Source organism: Gasterosteus aculeatus, chromosome 14 (genome assembly GCF_964276395.1).
Source record: "Gasterosteus aculeatus chromosome 14, fGasAcu3.hap1.1, whole genome shotgun sequence".
Taxonomy (NCBI): domain Eukaryota; kingdom Metazoa; phylum Chordata; class Actinopteri; order Perciformes; family Gasterosteidae; genus Gasterosteus; species Gasterosteus aculeatus.
Genome location: NC_135702.1, coordinates 13,433,142 through 13,450,551, shown reverse-complemented (window position 1 = coordinate 13,450,551; position 17,410 = coordinate 13,433,142). Strand labels below are relative to the sequence as shown.

At 48.0% G+C, this 17,410-nt stretch overlaps 1 protein-coding gene across 2 annotated transcripts in view; it reads left to right on the top strand.

Moving 5' to 3' along the window:
* Positions 1–17,410, top strand: part of rxraa (retinoid X receptor, alpha a) — a 76,039-nt gene that overhangs the window by 31,567 nt on the left and 27,062 nt on the right. For both annotated transcript variants that reach the window (XM_040198293.2, XM_040198290.2), the window contains exon 3: positions 14,869–15,107. In XM_040198293.2, the coding sequence (XP_040054227.1) occupies positions 14,869–15,107 (239 nt within the window). The remainder of the gene's footprint in view (positions 1–14,868; positions 15,108–17,410) is intronic.

Sequence of the window (17,410 nt, the reverse complement as noted above, 5' to 3'; positions counted from 1 at the left end):
ACATCTCACCGAGCAACATACAGGGCGTCTGGCGGATTCCAGGCTCTGGAAGACGTTCCCAGCAGCGGGGACGTTTTCACAGATGGCGGCGTATGAAATATTAAAGTATCCCGGGAATAAGTCTCACACGGGGGGGGCAACAGATTTGCCCAAATAACCCACCCTGAACTCCAGAAGCCACAGAGGGGATACAAAAGCAGCTTTTCTTTAAACAGTTTAAACAGACACACAAGATGTGGAAACAGCCAATATCCACAAATCCTAAGAACCGTTCCGTCAGTAAACGCATGCCAAATGATGCATAGAAACGTTTGATTCCACATGCCTCATTTCAAATACCATTGCGAATAAACCTTTTCTTAACCAAATCCTGTAAAGGAGATAAAATGTTCTAGGTAAAATCAATTTCAGCAAACATACCAGGTTGATTTATGCAAAACAATTACGGTATCCTTCTCTTTATTGCAGACTTTTTTTCATGTTGGAATAAATGTTAATAGCGATAAAATCCGTGCGCTCCTCCGCCTGCCGATACCAGCCTCGACAAGAACGCACAAGCTTTGGGCAAAACCATGTGTTGCCCCAGTGTATTCAAGGACGCTTATTGGCTTGATTGTATGTCACACATTTTTAAATTTAATTAGCAATTGGTTGTGCTTCTTAGACCCGCCTTCTGCGAGCAATCTTGAGGTTGAAGAAACAATGATATTTTGCGCACATATTATATTTTACAAATGAGTAAACCTGGGACCTGTCGTCAATATTTTCCCTTTTGTGGCGTCTGGTACCTGTGTTTATAGGGATAAAACGTTTCCTTTTCAGTACTTAAACACAACATTTGTGTAATTTTGTACAACGGATATTTTTGATTAGTTTCCCATGTGCTGCTTCCCCGGCCAATGGACACGTCTGTGTTATGTAATGTGGGGTGGGACCCCTGTACCTGTGTACAGGATGAAACGGCGTGACCAGTTTGTTGTTCCCCTGCATATTTACGTCCGTGTTCTATGTTAGTCCCCCAGCGCCACAAAACCAGGAAGACAAAGGCCCTGTCTTCCTGTTTGTATGCTGCTGGGAAGGGTGTGTGTATCTATGTGTGTGTGTGTGTGTGTGTGTGTGGAGGGGGGCGGGGGGGTCAGAAAGAGGCAGAGTCATCATGAACGTGGAAATCAAACATGACAAGGCGCTTGTGTTGTATTGATCTTCCATCGGGCCCTCTGTTTGAGCGCACCGTGGGGTTTGTTGTTGCTGTGGCGTCTTCTCTGCGATTCGACTTTCCACCGGTTTCACCTCGTTACTTTACCGCCGAGACATTTCTCAGCGTAACGAAGGCTGATGTGCGCCAACCGGCTTGCTGCTTACTGGAGCTTTATTTCTGTGTAAACTGTGCCAGAGGAAATGCGAATGAGAGGGTTTCCATCGGCTACCTTTTGGTAGGAGTTTACTCGAGAGGACACGCATGTTAATGTTTAATCAAACATTGGTTGTTTGTTTTGTTTTTTAATTGGGACAAATATATTTTTTCTGTACCCTTTTTAATAAAATGTCTGATGTCCACTGTTACATTTGGTTTTTCAACGCACAATGTATCGTCCTACACTTTCCTCTCTTCCTCTCCCGTCCCCTTTCACTCTCTTCACTCTTCTCCCCGTCTGTTTTTCTGTCCCTCCTCCCTTCCCTTCTTTTTTTCTTCTTGCATGCGATTAGCCCCGAATCATGTTTCCAGCGGATGTCCTCCCCGGCCAGCTAAGCCAATAACTGTGGCCTGCGGGATTGATCCTTCTGCCCGTCTTGTTTACACGGCGAGCAACGACACGTTGACCTCTCACACAGGCGGGGGGCTCGCCCCTCCTCGTCGCTCTCGCACCGATTGCTCAGGCCGGGGAACCAGGGTTTTGTTTTCCTCTGATGTTCACGTTCACGTGCCATATAGTTTCATGGCCCGTGGTTGAAAAGGGGCCCCCGTGTGGGAGACGGAGGCGGTGTTGAATTTTGGAGTTCAAAGGTGGTCTCTGAAGCTTGTCTCTGAGCTGAACTTCGACATCATTGTGGGGTGGGGGTGGGGGGGGGGGGTGTCACGAGGATGCATGTTCTGAGCAGCTCCTTGTTTCTTCCATTTAATTACCGCTTAAATGTTGAAACAATTTGCCTTGAGATGAGCTCTTTTGGACTTTTGACTGGAAGCATTCCAGTTGTTTGTTGTCTCCACAACCCTGAAGCGGATCCAGGGTACACGCTGATGGGTAAATGCTGATCTGTTTTCTCTTCTTCTCTCCGTGACTCCGTCTTCACTGTTTCATCGTTCCTCTGTGCGCATGGCAACCATTTGACCCTGTGACCCCTGGCAGACACATCAGTAGCTCGGCCTCAATAATGCTCTCTTCATGATGACAACGCCGAAGACTATGGGATCCTGTTTGCTGTCAGAAATCGTGCTCGCTCCTACTATTTTATCCTTCGTCATTCTCTTCTGCTTGTCCGTTGTGGCTTTTTTTTCTTCCGCTTTTCCTCCCAGCTCGATCCCCGAGGTACGGAGGAGACGGAGAGAGATGGAGTGGATCGAATGCAAACAATAACAGCAAAAGAGAAAGCTGTGCTGTCCTACAGGGGATTGTGGGAACCCAGTGATAAAGGCGTGCGTCTTAATCCATCCTAAGGCCTGTCTTACGCTGTACTATGAGCTTTTATGTGATCATTAAGAGTGTGGGCTCATGAGCACGGCCTGCATGCGCGCTTTTGGTGTGTGTGTGTGTGTGTGTGTGTGCGTTGTGTAACTTTTTTTTTTTTTTTTCCTGTGTATTTGAAACGCTAAGGTTCGCTTTATCGCGCAATCGCGCCGTCCCTTTTTGAATCTCGCATAACAAATCTGTTAGAGAGCTCTGAATGTCTTTAGCGGGAAACTCGGCACCCCCTCTTCGCTTCGACAACGCGGCGGCGCCACGACGCGGCCTAACGACTGTTTTATAGCTTCGTGAGTGTATTAAAAGCACTAATTAATGCGCAGCAATCCTCCCTCTAATGCGGTGCACTGGGTAGCTCTCTCTCTCTCTCTCGCTCCCATTGCTCCTCCTCAAGCTTTAGTGGAATTTTGCCGATGCGCACCGGGAGGGGGGGGGCAGATCAGGGAGGCGCTCATCTTGTTGCAGCGCTTTATGAGTCTGACGTGTACGTCTGTAATTGCAGTTATGGGTGATTAAACTCTCGGTGCCCCTCAGGATCTGCAGCTAGCCATCAGTCAGCCCCAGGCCGCTGTCTGCAGGGAGGGACAAGGTGCTCGGCTCAGTTTTCTGTCCCTTGGATGGCGCTACCACAGTCCACCATGAAGCCCCTTGTTTTCATTGTTGTTTATTTGGGTGTCACCCTTCCAGTTCACTATTCCTACTTGTGTGTCTGGGTGTAAACCAACAGGAGTCTGCGATAACAGAGTTGTAACAGTAATTTAACAGGATTTTGTTCGTTAGTTGGTCGTTGTTGATGATTTATTGTGTGACGATGCCAAACTTGGTGCAGCTTCTGAAATGGAAGAATGTGTAAATGAGAGCTTTTCTATAGCAGGAGGAACTCTGAAAGAAGAGGTTTTGGAATTACTCAGCCAGTCTGTCAGTTTATGGACCAATTTCTGGTGCCTCCATTGGGCGAGAAGTCATGTAATGTACTCATTCATAAGGGTGGCCGTGAGGAAGGTCAAATTAAAACTGTTCCCTGGTGGAAGTAGGAAATTAAAGTGGTGCCCCCCACCTGCTGCCATGATAGATTTGCCACCATAGCTGTGGCCCTATGGAGAAGTGGCCTGTAGCTGTTGTTAATGACATCCGTCATTTCCGTGATTGATTGATTCAGCCCCGTCCCCTATCACCCGACATGGATCTATGTTTCAGAGACTTAGTTATTGGGAGCAGATCTTGTTTCTCTCTTCAGCCTAAATGCGTACAAGCTGTGAGGTTATCAGTTAACCCTTTGAGGGTAATGATCCTCCATGCATGGCTTTTGCATCGATATGGTGTGGTTGAATTCTACTTACGGCTAAATGAAGAATAAAAGGAGGCCTTGTTTAATGGGCGATGAAGGATCGGCGACTCCCCTGTGGAGGCGGCGGGTCCTCTACCAACGCTCCCACGGCGAGCGGACCCCGGGCCCCGGCCGGTCACATGGGGAGTCCAAATAAAACACTCCAGCATATGTGTGGTAATGAGGAAGCTGTGTGTTTATGTGCGGGTTATCTGTTAGTTTGCCTTGACTTGGCTGAGCCCCTTTTTTTCCTCTTTTTTATTTTTTACTTCTGTTGATGTTTGGTTGTTTTCTCTTGTTCCCCTCCTACACAGTGCTCTTGAAGGCACTGAGGAAAAGGAGGAGGAGTCCCACACCCGAGCACCCCTGTTAGTCACGGCAGAGTGAGCTCATGGAGGAGGATGCGGGGGTCACGAGGGCAGGAAAAATAAGCTCTGTCAAAAGACAGAAATGTCGAGAGAAGAGAGGGGGGAGCAACGAGTCGATGCGAGGAATAACACCCATTGCACCGCATCCGAAGCCTTCTCGCCTTGACCCAGTGCCTGGGTCTGGGTCAGCAGCGCTCGGTAATGTACGTGGGGGAGGAGGGGGGCTTGTTGTTGAGTGACGGCCCACGTTGACCACAAACTGCATGAATACACTTCATACCGCCACCCTTAATGCACATGTAGAAACACAAACTGGGTAACTGGTCAGTTCTGAACTGTGAACCAGAACCCTTCTACCTTTAACGTGTGTCGCTCTAACATTGGTACATTGGAACAGGAAAGCGTTGCCTATGAGACCAGCAATGTGTCCATTCTTGGTGTTTGAACCCTACACTGGACAAAGCCAAGGACATTCCGCCTGTGGTTTGGTGAAAAGATCCAAACTGAAGCTACCTTTTGAAGGTGTACAGGACTTTTTAGTGTTACCTGATACAATAGACCCATGAGAGTTCTATTATTCAGTCAAGGGACCTTATGACATGAATCTCATGTATTCGCCATAAGCCGCGTGTGTCTCCTGACTCTGAAGATTGCTGTTTGTTGTACCTGGATAGTTACTCTACGATCACACCACCATCCTTTTTAGATGCAGTACCGTTTCTTGGCGATTCTTTGTGCTTTAGCACCTTTTCTTTCGCTTTCGCTCTTCAATGGACAGAGTTTAAGAAAAAAAATCCCCCATAACTTGGTGGAAAAACCCTGTCGAAGCTCTTTTTGAAAGTCTTCTGCTGAACAGAGTGTGTGTGTGTGTGTGTGTGTGTGTGTGTGTGTGTGTGTGTGTGTGTTGGAAAGCAGCCAGTGAAAATGCGAGAAAGGGGGTTGTTGGGGGGGAGTCAGCAGACTGGCTGTCTTCTGTTCACTGTTCAGATTGACTCTGTCAGGCCAGCCTTTGAGGCACTTGTGCCAGGTGGTCTGACCCCCCCCACCCCCTCCCGCCCTCAGCCACCTCGTGCCCACATCCGGCATCGACGATGTCCTACCCAATGCGGCGGTGTCTCCCCTCCAACCAATGGCGAGCCTCCTTGGCCATGGCCACACCGGTGTGAGCCAATGAACAGCACCTGTTTCTGTCCAGCATGCCCCCCCCCTTGCCAACCATAACACCCGCTTCATTCACCCTCCGTCCTGAAGCCAACCCCAACACCTACTTCCAGGGCACAACGTGAATGTGGATTTCATCGCCGGGAAACGGACCGTCTACAAAACCACTTTCCCAGCACTAATGTCACAGCAGATGTGGGTTGCGTCATCGAGTCATCGGAAAATGAGCAGCAAAGCGACCTTTTGATGGGACTGAGGATCATTGTTCAGAGACCCTGGAAACATGACTCACTCTTTTTTTTTTTAAGCGTCACCTGTGTGTTTGTGTGTGTGTGCGCGCAGCTCCCAAATGTGTGTATGTATGTAAACTTGATGCTTTTTGGCAAAATTTGCTGTTTTGAAATCGAAATAGGTCATAGAATAATTTTTATTTTGGGGGCGTTGAGTGAGAAAAGGTGATGTCGTGATCTTTGCAATAAAACAGCCTTCAGCATTGAGATTTCTTGAGAACTTTTCATCCTTCACCCTCTTGGCGACTTATTTGTCAAAAGCGGCAAGCGACAAATATTCCAGCGACTCTTTCTGGTGTTATTCGAGACTGCAGAGCGGAGACCCACACGCCAGCGACCAGACCCCGTCCCCAGCATAACCAATGAGCTCCATAATGAAGAAGAACTCCATCAGAGAGAGGGAGAGACAGCAAAGCTGATGCAGGTATCCTTGCGGAGAGGAGAAAGTGACGTGCTGGCAGCTCGTCTTCTCAGGGCATGAAAGACTCTCTGCTCCAAACCGGGATTACCCCCCCCACTCCTCCTCCTCCTCCTCAGGGGAGTCCCAGCGATGAGCGGAGAAGGCAGAGGAGAAGACGTGGAGGGAAATGGAAGGAAACAGGAGACGGTGGAGAAAATTTGAATTGAAAACCTGAGGCCGAGTGGCTGGAGAGAGATGCAAAGGGGAGATCCACAGGACTCAGCTGATGCTCACGGTGCTTCAGTGGACCACAGCTTTTTTTTTTTCTTTCCTCCCGCCAACTTGAAGAATGGACCGGGCTGCTATTTCACTAGAGATTTGTGTTGTTGTTTGATCCGAATCCATCCTAAAAATCCACACAGCAAGCTCAGACCATGTGACGCAGTTGCAGCAGATGATCGCCGCTGCAAGAGAAAATCTCCCATCAGTTTTCTTCCTTTTCTGTAATAAGGGGCTTTTCTTTTTCTTTATCCTAGCACAGCTGTCTGTTTAAATATAAATATATAAATACTGAAAGGTCGCTGATTTGAAACGTGGAGACAATTAAGGGATTTGGTCAAGAGAAAAAAGATGAATTATGATTAAATGATCATTCAAAAGGGACGTATTAAGTATAGAGCCAGTTTCAGTGTTTCAGTTTCTGTGCTTTTGCTCATACATTTGTGTGTTTGAGGGCTGCCTCGGTTAAGGGGGGGAATTCTGCTTCCAAAAAGAAGTCTGATTGGTTAAAAGTCTGAGAAAGGGACTTCTCAATGGTAAACATTGGAGACATGAGTTTATGGTCTCAATCGCTAGTTTCAAGTCAATTGATGGTCCATTTATAATCAAATAGACCCTAAAGTAAGGTATGCTCCAGGGCAAGGCTACCTTGGGGTTTTATCAAACAAAAATGCTAAATATGTTTCCATTTCCAGCTTTAGAAACAGCGTTTTCTCTGTTTGATGTGGGGAATGTCTCTGGGTTTTGGAACATTGGTTGAAGATGTTACTTGCTGAAGGACTCGACAATGAAATAATAGAAATGAATTAAGTCTGAAAAGAATTGTCGGCTGCAGCCAGAAAGTCAAGAATGTTCCAGAGTGATTTCTTTCGTTTAACATGCTTTTTGGACTCAATAACGGACTAAAGCTCGCCTAAGACGAAGACACCCCCGCGGTGCTTCGGCGAGCAGCTCATCGGGAACTTTGCAACCGAAGGGGACGTGAGTTCTAAGCGCAGCATTGAGTGGAACCAGGCTCTGCTGACACGAGCTGCTGTCCATGGGACTTATTGAGTTGATAATGGGCCAAAGGGTAATTGATTTTGTGTGAACCGGACAGACCGTCTGTCTGGGACGGCTGGGCGGGGGGGCCGGCCGTCAAAAGTCAATGCTGACTGTATCTTCGAGAGTTGTTTGTGATCATCCCCCTCCCTTGATCCTGCGGGTTTTTCTGTTATTTGTTTGCTGTGAGTCGGCACGCCGATCCAAAGTACACTCCTCTGGTGACTATCGTTTCCCGCCTCCCCCCAGCTTCCTGCAGCACGTACACACAGTTTCCCATCGACATCCCCCTCCCCCTCCGACTGGCCCCCAGTGTCTCGGCTTTCTCTGGCACGTTGTCTCCCCTCCCAAGTTCACATCCCTTGTATCTGTGAACCTTTTTATGTGTCCTTCCATTAATCCATCTGTTACATGCTCTCATCTTATCCTAGGCTAGGGAGAGCAAGGGAAGGAGGGGGGGGCAACGGGTTCCTGCGCCAGAACCTTTTATCCATTTGGACTTTCCGACAAACAGACAAGTGTGTCACGGCAGCATGATAATGTGGGGGTGTGGGGAGGGAGGGGGGGCGGAGGTTTCAAAGGCTGTATTATCATCGATGAATTCAAGCGCAGAAAAAAGGGTTCGATATTGTTTCTGTTTCCCAGAACCGGGATGTGTGAGAGCAAACACCACCTGAGAACGACCCGTCGCCCTAAATCACAGCAGCACTACCCATGTCTGTACAAAGCCCGGGAAGGGGAAGGGGGGGCGGGGTTGATCAAACACACTTGACACTATGTGTGTTTGGCCGATCTCAATGGATTGCATCCGTCTCCCTGCTGCCTCAGAACAACGCATCAAGTGGCAAATTCCTCACTCTGTCACCGGAGGGAGCGGACACTTTTTGTTTTTTTTCCCCTCCTCAGTAATTGGCATAATTATTCTCCCCCGCTGACTCATGGCTTTATTAACCGGTTAACCATAGCGGAAATATTCATAACGACGTGTTCTGATAAATGACAGTGTGAATTGTTAAAGTAAGTAAGCACTCTAGTTTAAAATGGTGTCATTTTGTTATCATTGCCTACCTTTTAAAAAATAAAAAATAGAAGAGAAAAGAAAAGGCCTTTGTTTCAGTTCAGTACAGAAAGGTAATCTTGCAGAAACGTGCCTGGTTTGATGTTGGCGCACAAAAATAACCGAAAGCAGACATCAGATAGCTCCCGCTGTGAAACTACATGTGCGTTTCTGCAGTCGTCGCTCACTGAGTGTGTGTTTATGCTCGGACACGTGCCTTCAAGTGTTGTTTGGCAGCGGGGCGAGCTAGATAAGGGCTCGTGTCGTGATTTCCATCTCTAGGGGCAAAAGAGGAAGCTCGATGAATCACGGCCCGCTTCGCATTTCCCTCGCAGGGCCTTGACAGCACAAACACATACAATTATTTATTTTTTTTCCTATTTTTTTTTAATCTATAACGGAGAATAAACGAGTCGACACATCTTCTTAACAGTTACTTGTTTCCGCGAGGACGCTTCCCACAGCAGAACTCCATCGCGTTGAGGTCACTCAAGGCGTGCGAGTTTCTGAACGCAGAGTAGATTCTCACAGCCAGACTTGGATCATTTACAGATCTGACCTTAGGAGATACCTCCTCATAATAGAGTCTGAACTATTTACTACTACTACACTAATACACTGTTTTTAACATTGTTCCTCCATGGCTTGTTTTGCACAAATTGCATTCATTAAATTAAAGTTGGATAAAGCTCAAATTGACAACCCTACTCCACTATATGAGACACGTCATCTAAAATAAAGGAATAGAACCAATCAGAGCCGACGGGTCTGTGAATCTCATCTGTCAGATATGAATCAAGATTCTCGTACTGCATTTCTCGCCTCAGATCGGAGATACATTTTAGTTGAGGTGAGTTGAGGTTGCGGTATATAGGTCACCCAAAATGTGACTTAAAGCACTGTGCTGTGTGGTGGCCCCCGCTGTACCTTCAGACACCTCAGGAGCCACCAAGGGCTCCGGCATGCCCCAGGAGCCTGCACATTTACCCGCACGCAATCGGGTTGATGAATTCAATGGGGGAGTAGGGGGCAGGCGATAGACTGAGAGGACTATAAGGGAGGAATTACATCTTTTAATGACGGCAGTGGTTTCACGGGGAAAAAGAATGAGGTTATATCAACGCCATATCAAATGATGGCTGTAAGTGGCCCACCTACTGTGAAATTGCGGGTGGCCTGTTTTGGCTCTTTTCTGCCATTAAGGCCCCCCTTCTTTTTTTTTGCTCTCTTTTAGTCTGCTTGTGTTTGCCGGCAGGCAGAGGGTTGCTTTTGATATGAGCTGTCACAAAGGTGCAGCTCCAGTCGCAGCTGCCCGTCAGATCATATCTCTCCTTTTACAGGAACAAATGCCCTCATCATCGCGCCTTCTCGCTGACTGGGATGAACATGGGGGGGGGAGGGGGGGGCAAAGGGGTAAGAGTTTGTTTGAAAATGTTTATTTTGTGAAAATGTTCATCTTCAGTCTGTGCATTAAGGCTGGAATGTCCTGCTTCCGAGTTTGGATGTCCATTCCAATGAATTTGATCACTCCCCGGTTTGCATATTCATTTTTTTTGTGACACGAATGCTGTCATGTGAATAAATGACCTTTTCGGCCCCTCCTACCCATTCCCACCCCCTCTCCCCTATCCATGGAGTAGACACAGCAGTCTGGATTATTCACCCTGCGGACCTTAACTGAAGGCCCCAGATCAGTGTGGTTGTGTAGTGGGGAACAGTAATGACACACATAACGTATCATTTAAAGCACGTTGACGTTGGTACTTGGTACAGTCTGAAAAACAAGCCGTGTAAGGGTCTTATAGTCCAGACACGCAGACACACACACACGGGCCATTGAGTAAAAACATCAGCCTGCTCTCGTCATGGTGCCGTGTCCCTCCCTATATAGTGTTTCTTTATAACGTTTTTTTACGTTTCACGATTCTCCACTGCTCTCTTTCCCCGATGGGCACACACAGGTGTGCACACTCCCACCAGCGTCAGCAATCTGGAACTGGAGTTTTCTATCCTCTTTCCTGTTGAATGTTTTTCTCCTCTTCTATCCTAACGAATTGTGAGAAATAGTAATGAAAAGCAAACTCCTGCTTCCTGCTAAAAAACCTCTGGAAAAAAAATGAAAAACGTCTCAAATCAACAGAGGGAATAAAGAAAATGGAGGCAGTCTTATCGTTGACAGGCGGCAACTTCACCCAGATGTGTGTCTCTCTCTGTTTGTGAGTGAGGAACCATAGTTTGGTATGGAGCAAACGACTCACAAATGTTTCATTTCAACCCCCCTGGCCCCCACAATCCCTCCTCTGTGTGCTCATGGCTCTACACAAAGCCGTTCTGAAAATAGTTTTTTGTTTGTTTGGTGTATTTGTTTACTCTGCTCTGACAAAGTGAGGAAAAAAACAAACGGACAAAAAGGAAAAGAACGCGGTATCGGAGAGGAGCCACACGTGTGTTGACAACAAACCGGCGCCGCCCAGTTTTTTTGTTTTGGGACTTCTCGAAGAAATCATTACGACGCGGCCATCGGCAGTCGGCCACGGTGAACTGGAGCTAAAAAGAGATTTAATGGCGGCACGAGGCAACAACAGATGAATAATAGAAGAGCAGAGTTGGCCGCGGACTAAAAAGTGAGCATCAGTCTGCTTTGTGACTTTAAACGTTTGAAAAAAAAGAGGAAGGAGAAGACAGAAGACCAGAAGGAAACGGGGCAAAGGAAGAAAATGCAAACAGTAGTCCCTTACTGTTGGCAGAGGCCACACAAACTCATGAGCCAGTTCGAACAACTGTTGGTATAACTGCACCTCTGCAGCCTGCTGAGTCATTCGTAGACTCCATAAAAGCTGTTGACATCTCAGTGGGAGATTTCCTCTGCTGCTGTTGATTCACTTCAGTATGAAGAGGAGGAAGAGATCCACTGCATTCAATTTGAGTCATGTAGGGCATGAAAAACAAAAAAAGGTTTTGTAGCTAATGCCCAACCCAGTGTTTTTTTACGGTAGAAAGCATGGGCTACAATTCAGATACAGCTATTTTTTATATATATGATAGATTTCCCTCCAGCACAGTCCCCCATTCACCGCCTGCTCTGTTCAGCCGTGCCTATTCAGGACGCTCTGTACAGTGCCCCTGAAGATCAGTGACTCAGTGTAACTATAGAGACCAGAACATCCTCCTCTTCAACCACTTGTTCATTCAACTCGGCCTTACAGACTCTTTCTACAGTTTGTAAAGAAGGAGGCCGTGCACTGGACTGCAATAGAGACCTTAGACCAACAAAAATGCTCAATACAACACAAACACATAGACTTTCCAGATCCGTGTGCTAAATCTGAAATTACGTTCTGAGTGTCCTGACAGAGATGTGAAGCCGGTGTTCCAGTTAATAGTCAACAGGACAAATAGACGCCGACGTAAACTCAGGGTCAGGGTTTCGTTTTAAAGCGGTTGCTCATGGTAACGGTGGGTGTCCTTGCAGAAGCCTTCCCACCTTGTTAAGAAAACGTTTGCCATCTTAGCGCAAGTTGCCACGAGCAACCACCGACGCATTGGACCAAAAGCCCCCAGTTTACACGCTCTCTTCAAGAAACCGAAGCACCTGGTGGGATTCTGCTCGCACAAGATTTACGAGTTTGAATTCTCCGTTTATGTCTCGCTAACTCGCCTCTTGATGCTTCCACCTGCCTCAGTGGCTAACCAGATTGTTTGTCAGTTCCTCTCCAAAAAGGACTGGACTGGCTGTTCAGAATATGATTCATTTTACGTGCCTCTGCAGCTGGGGTGCGGTTGAGTTCTGCCGTCTGCAGCTCCTTTGTTGAGGTGAAGGGAAACCATGTTGACGGACTGTCGGGTGCTTTGTTTGCCAAACCTTTCACACCAGTGGTCTGTCTTTATTCAGTGGCAAAAAGTTGCGGAAGCAGATTTGAAGTAGTACTAATTGTATTTCCAGCTTGTTATTTTGTCACAAATCTCACCGCCTGGATCAAACCTGCATCTACAGCCGCCTCTCCATGGACGTCTCCAAAACTCCCTTTGCTTTCATCCTGAAACCGACCTGAGCATCCTATTACAGTTATTTCCTCCTTCGCCGCCGAGCCTGTGACAGATGGCGTCATCGTTGTGGAGAGGACGGCCATTAATCACGACGTCGCCCGTCAGGAGAGGAAAACACAAACTGCGTAAACAAAGCTCGTTTCAAGCGCTTTGGATGAACGCCGTCCCCTTTCCTTTCGTCTCATCACCCACCCGCATCTCAATCACCCATTTATCATATTCTAAAGGCACGAGGCCGGAAAAACAAATTGGCACATTTCTTCCTCTGTGTAATCACACCCAACGTCGAAAACAAAAGAGCGAGGAAGGGAAGCGCTGTTTGGAAACAGGAGACGCCTGTATGGAGCGGTGACGTGATAATAGCACAAATCCGCCTGCGCCCGCCGGTAGAGCTGTCCCTAATTTGCTTATTTGTAGCTGTCAGTTGGGCCTTTTGTGTGCCCAGTGACTGCGCAGGCCAAACCAGGGCGCCTCAAGCCCTATCTAAACATGAGTCTGCTTTTTTCTGTGTCTGGCTGCCACGTGTTCTCTGAAAACTGCTGGGGAAACACGTTCCCCCAGTCCAACAGGTTGGGGTGAACTGGGGTGCATGAAGCATCCAGGAGCGTGATTGTGGGGGGGGGACCTGTGTTCCAGACCACATTTATCATTTATTTTGCTATCTTGTTCCATCCTCCTCTTTCCTTTCCTATCCTCTTTTCTCCCGTCCTTGTTGACCCCTCTTTGCTCTTCTTGCTTTTTCCCATCTTCACCTTGTATATCTATTAGCTTCTCCACACAAATTGCATCAGAGGTGCAAGAGCTGAACAGCCTGAACGCCCCTCCCAGCCCAGTCTCCATCGCCCCCCCTCGAGGTGGGGACTTGCTGGGTCACTTGTTCCCACTTGCTCTATCACGCCCCCTCTGCTGAGACCAACCCTAATAGCGCTCTCTTTATCGGCCCGAATTAAACCCAATTGAGAAGGGTTATGGGAATTGTTTTCTCAGGCCGCGTTATTTATTAATCTATTTATTTATTTAACTCTTCAGGAATGATGTGTGGGGGCGAGTTTCAAGGGGGTGAGGAAATGTAATCAGAGGGAGAGAAGCTGGAGGGGTATCAAGCAGAGGATTAAACACTGAACTAAAACCGCTACATGCAGAGCCGTTGTGAGCCCTTTATTAAGGCTGTGTGTTTGTTTTCAAAAGGATTGGGCCGATGTGTGTGTAGGCGCTTCTTGTGAGGCAAGCAGGACGTGCAGGAAGAGTTTTCGCACGGGCGAGCTGCCAGCCGGCCGGCTGCTCTGAGGGTTACTGATGATGCAAGGGACGGAGATTACCCGCCTCTTTTTCAGAGAACACGTGCAGTCAGCTGGGACGGAGACGGAGCGCTCCAGGAACTCTCAGCTGTCAATCAGCCGGCCATCAGGTCGGGTCGGGTCCAACGCGCGAGAAAACCGAGGGGTCTGGTCGCTTATAAGACGTGGACTTATCAGAGGTGGACTGAGGGCAGGGGGGGGTTGTTTGGAACAAAATTGTTTATGTAATTTGACGATTAACACTGTATGTTGTCAAGGCTCCTGTTCGCAAACAATTATTTAATAAATGTCCTGTTAAATGATTTTCTGTTGATCTACTTAGTGTGGCTACCAGTGACTTAACAAAGCGTCCTCTATCTGTGCTGGCACTCGTGCCTGTCCCATAACTCCTGTGTAGATGAGAGGACAGCACCCTTTCCCCTCACCTATTATTATGTATTATATATCCACTGCCCCACTCGGCAAGCACATCCATTATAGATATACATCTACATCCCTGAGGGAAGCGCCTGCGATGAGTCAAACTCTTCACAAAGGCTCCGTTGCATATTTGTGCGAGAGAATGAACCGCTGGGTTTAGTTGTGTCAGGTTTCTTTGGCTGAACTCTTACATTTATATTAAAAAAGAAACTACCACACTCTGATTTAACAACTGCTTTAACACTTAACCAGATGTGCTGGATTCTCGGTGTCAATAACTTTCTTGACTTTTCTTTTCTTCTTCAAATAGCTCTGAAAATGTAATTCTTTTTCTTTCCTTTTTCACCTTACGGTGTATATAAACCCCTACGTAGTTATATACATATATATATATGTGCATCAGAAACATCACCTAATCCATCTATCAATGTTAAAATTGATGATATCATTAAAAATGATCAAACCCTAATGTCTATGTTTGTTCCCCCCCTCCGACCAGACTCGTCGGGCCACTTGTCCTCCTCGCCCCTGGGCTCCCCCACGTCCCACCGGGGGATGCACCCGTCTCTGCTCAGCCCGACCTCCATGGGGCCCTCGGGCTCCCTCCACTCCCCCATCAGCACGCTGAGTTCGCCCATGAACGGCCTCGGCTCGCCCTTCTCCGTCATCAGCTCGCCTATGGGTCCCCACTCCATGAGCTCCCCCGGCATGGGGTACGGCCCCAGCGTCAGCCCCCAGGTGAGGCCCGTGACAGACCCACGGATGGGAAAAGTACATTTCTCATTTTGTTACTGACACCCCAGCTCCGGGACACGATTAACCTGACCTCATCCATCACAAGTTGGATGGTTTTAGACTATAAGAGCCCCTGGCGTGCTACTTTGTCTGAGTTAGATCATGTTAGTTAATTAGTTTGAATGTTACATGTTGGGTTGAAGTGGAAGATTGCAGTTTTGCAAGCTTTGGGAAGATTTGAGTGCTGCAACAAAGGGATTTTATATCAGGTTTTGAGCAAATGACTCTACTTCTCTCTTGATTATTACCAGTAAACATTGTAAACATGAGTTTATGGTGTCTGGTTTGAAGTCATCATCAAAACTGCATTATATTATGGTCCATTTAAAGTGCATCCGACAATTCTGTGAGGACAGCTGTGTACCATCATGCAGCATGGTGAGTTACAACAACGACAATCCCTGGTTCACAGCGGAACTCAGAACACTACGCCTGCAGAAGGATCAGGCATTTAGGAGTGGGGACAAAGATTGGTACACAGAGTCAAAATAGCAAGGCAAGGTGAGAGATGCTAAACGACTGTACTCTGAGAAACTCCAACAACAGTTCTCAGCAAGTGACTCTGCTTCGGTTTGGAGAGGCCTCAAACACCTCACCAACTACAAGCCAAAAAACCCCCACTCCATGAATAACCTCCGCCTGGCAGACGAGCTGAACGAGTTCTACTGCAGATTCGAAACGACCCTCTCTATTCTGGAGAGAGACGCTCTTTAAAAGACAAAATCCCCGTAAGGCAGCCGGTCCGGACTCCGTTTCCCCTCACACCCTGAAGCATTGTGCTGACCAGCTGTCTCCGGTGTTCACTGACATCTTCAACACCTCCCTGGAGACATGCCACGTACCAGCCTGCTTCAAGGCCTCCACCATCATCCCTGTTCCCGAGAAGCCCAGGATCACAGGACTCAATGACTACAGGCCTGTCGCCCTGACCTCTGTAGTCATGAAGTCTTTTGAACGGCTAATCCTGACCCACCTGAAGTCCCTCACCGACCCCCTGCAGTTCGCCTACAGAGCCAACATGTCTGTGGACGATGATGTCAACATGGCCCTCCACTACATCCTCCAGCATCTGGACTCCCCAGGAACCTACGCCAGGATCCTGTTTGTGGACTTCAGCTCTGCCTTCAACACCATCATCCCGTCTCTGCTGCAGGACAAACTCTCCCAGCTGCACGTGCCCGACTCCACCTGCAAGTGGATCGCAGACTTCCTGTCTGAGAGGAAGCAGCACGTGAAGCTGGGGAAACATGTCTCAGCCTCTCGGACCATCAGCACCGGTTCCCCCCAAGGCGGCGTTCTTTCCCCTCTGCTCTTCTCCCTGTACACCAACAGCTGCACCTCCAGTCACCAGTCCGTCAAGCTCCTGAAGTTTGCGGATGACACCACCCTCATTGGACTAATCTCTGGTGGGGACGAGTCCGCCTACAGGAGGGAGTCTGATCATCTGGTGTCGTGGTGCAGCCAGAACAACCTGGAGCTCAACGCTCTAAAGACAGTGGAGATGGTTGTGGATTTCCGGCAGAACAGAGCCCCACCCTCCCCCATCACCCTGTGCGACTCCCCCGTCACTATTGTGGATTCCTTCCGTTTCCTGGGCTCCATCATCACCCAGGACCTCAAGTGGGAGCTGAACATCAGCTCCATCACCAAGAAGGCTCAGCAGAGGTTGTTCTTCCTGAGGCAGCTGAAGAAATTCAACCTGCCAAAGACGATGATGGTCCACTTCTACACGGCCATCATCGAGTCCATCCTCTGCTCCTCCATCACCGTCTGGTACGCTGCAGCCACAGCCAAGGACAAGGGCAGGCTGCAGCGTGTCATCCGCTCTGCAGAGAGGGTGATTGGCTGCAAACTTCCGTCCCTGCAGGACTTGTTCGCTTTCAGGTCTCTGAAGCGAGCTAAAAAGATCGTAGCCGACCCCTCACACCCCGGACAAAAACTGTTTGTGCCCCTTCCATCTGGCAGGAGGCTGAGGTCCATCAGGACTAAGACCTCCCGCCACACAAACAGTTTCTTCCCGTCTGCAGTCGGGCTCATCAACAGAGCCCGGTCCCCCACTGACTGACTATAACATTCCACCGGTCACTCCCCTTCGCACTGCACACGTCACTTTAACTGCAATTTTTCACTTTGTCGTCACTCGTCACTTTGTTACTTGTTCGCTAGTGCACTTTATGCTTAATATTTTTTAACTTTAATATTTTAAATTTTTTTCTCTTTTCTAACTTTATTCTCTTGTTTTATAC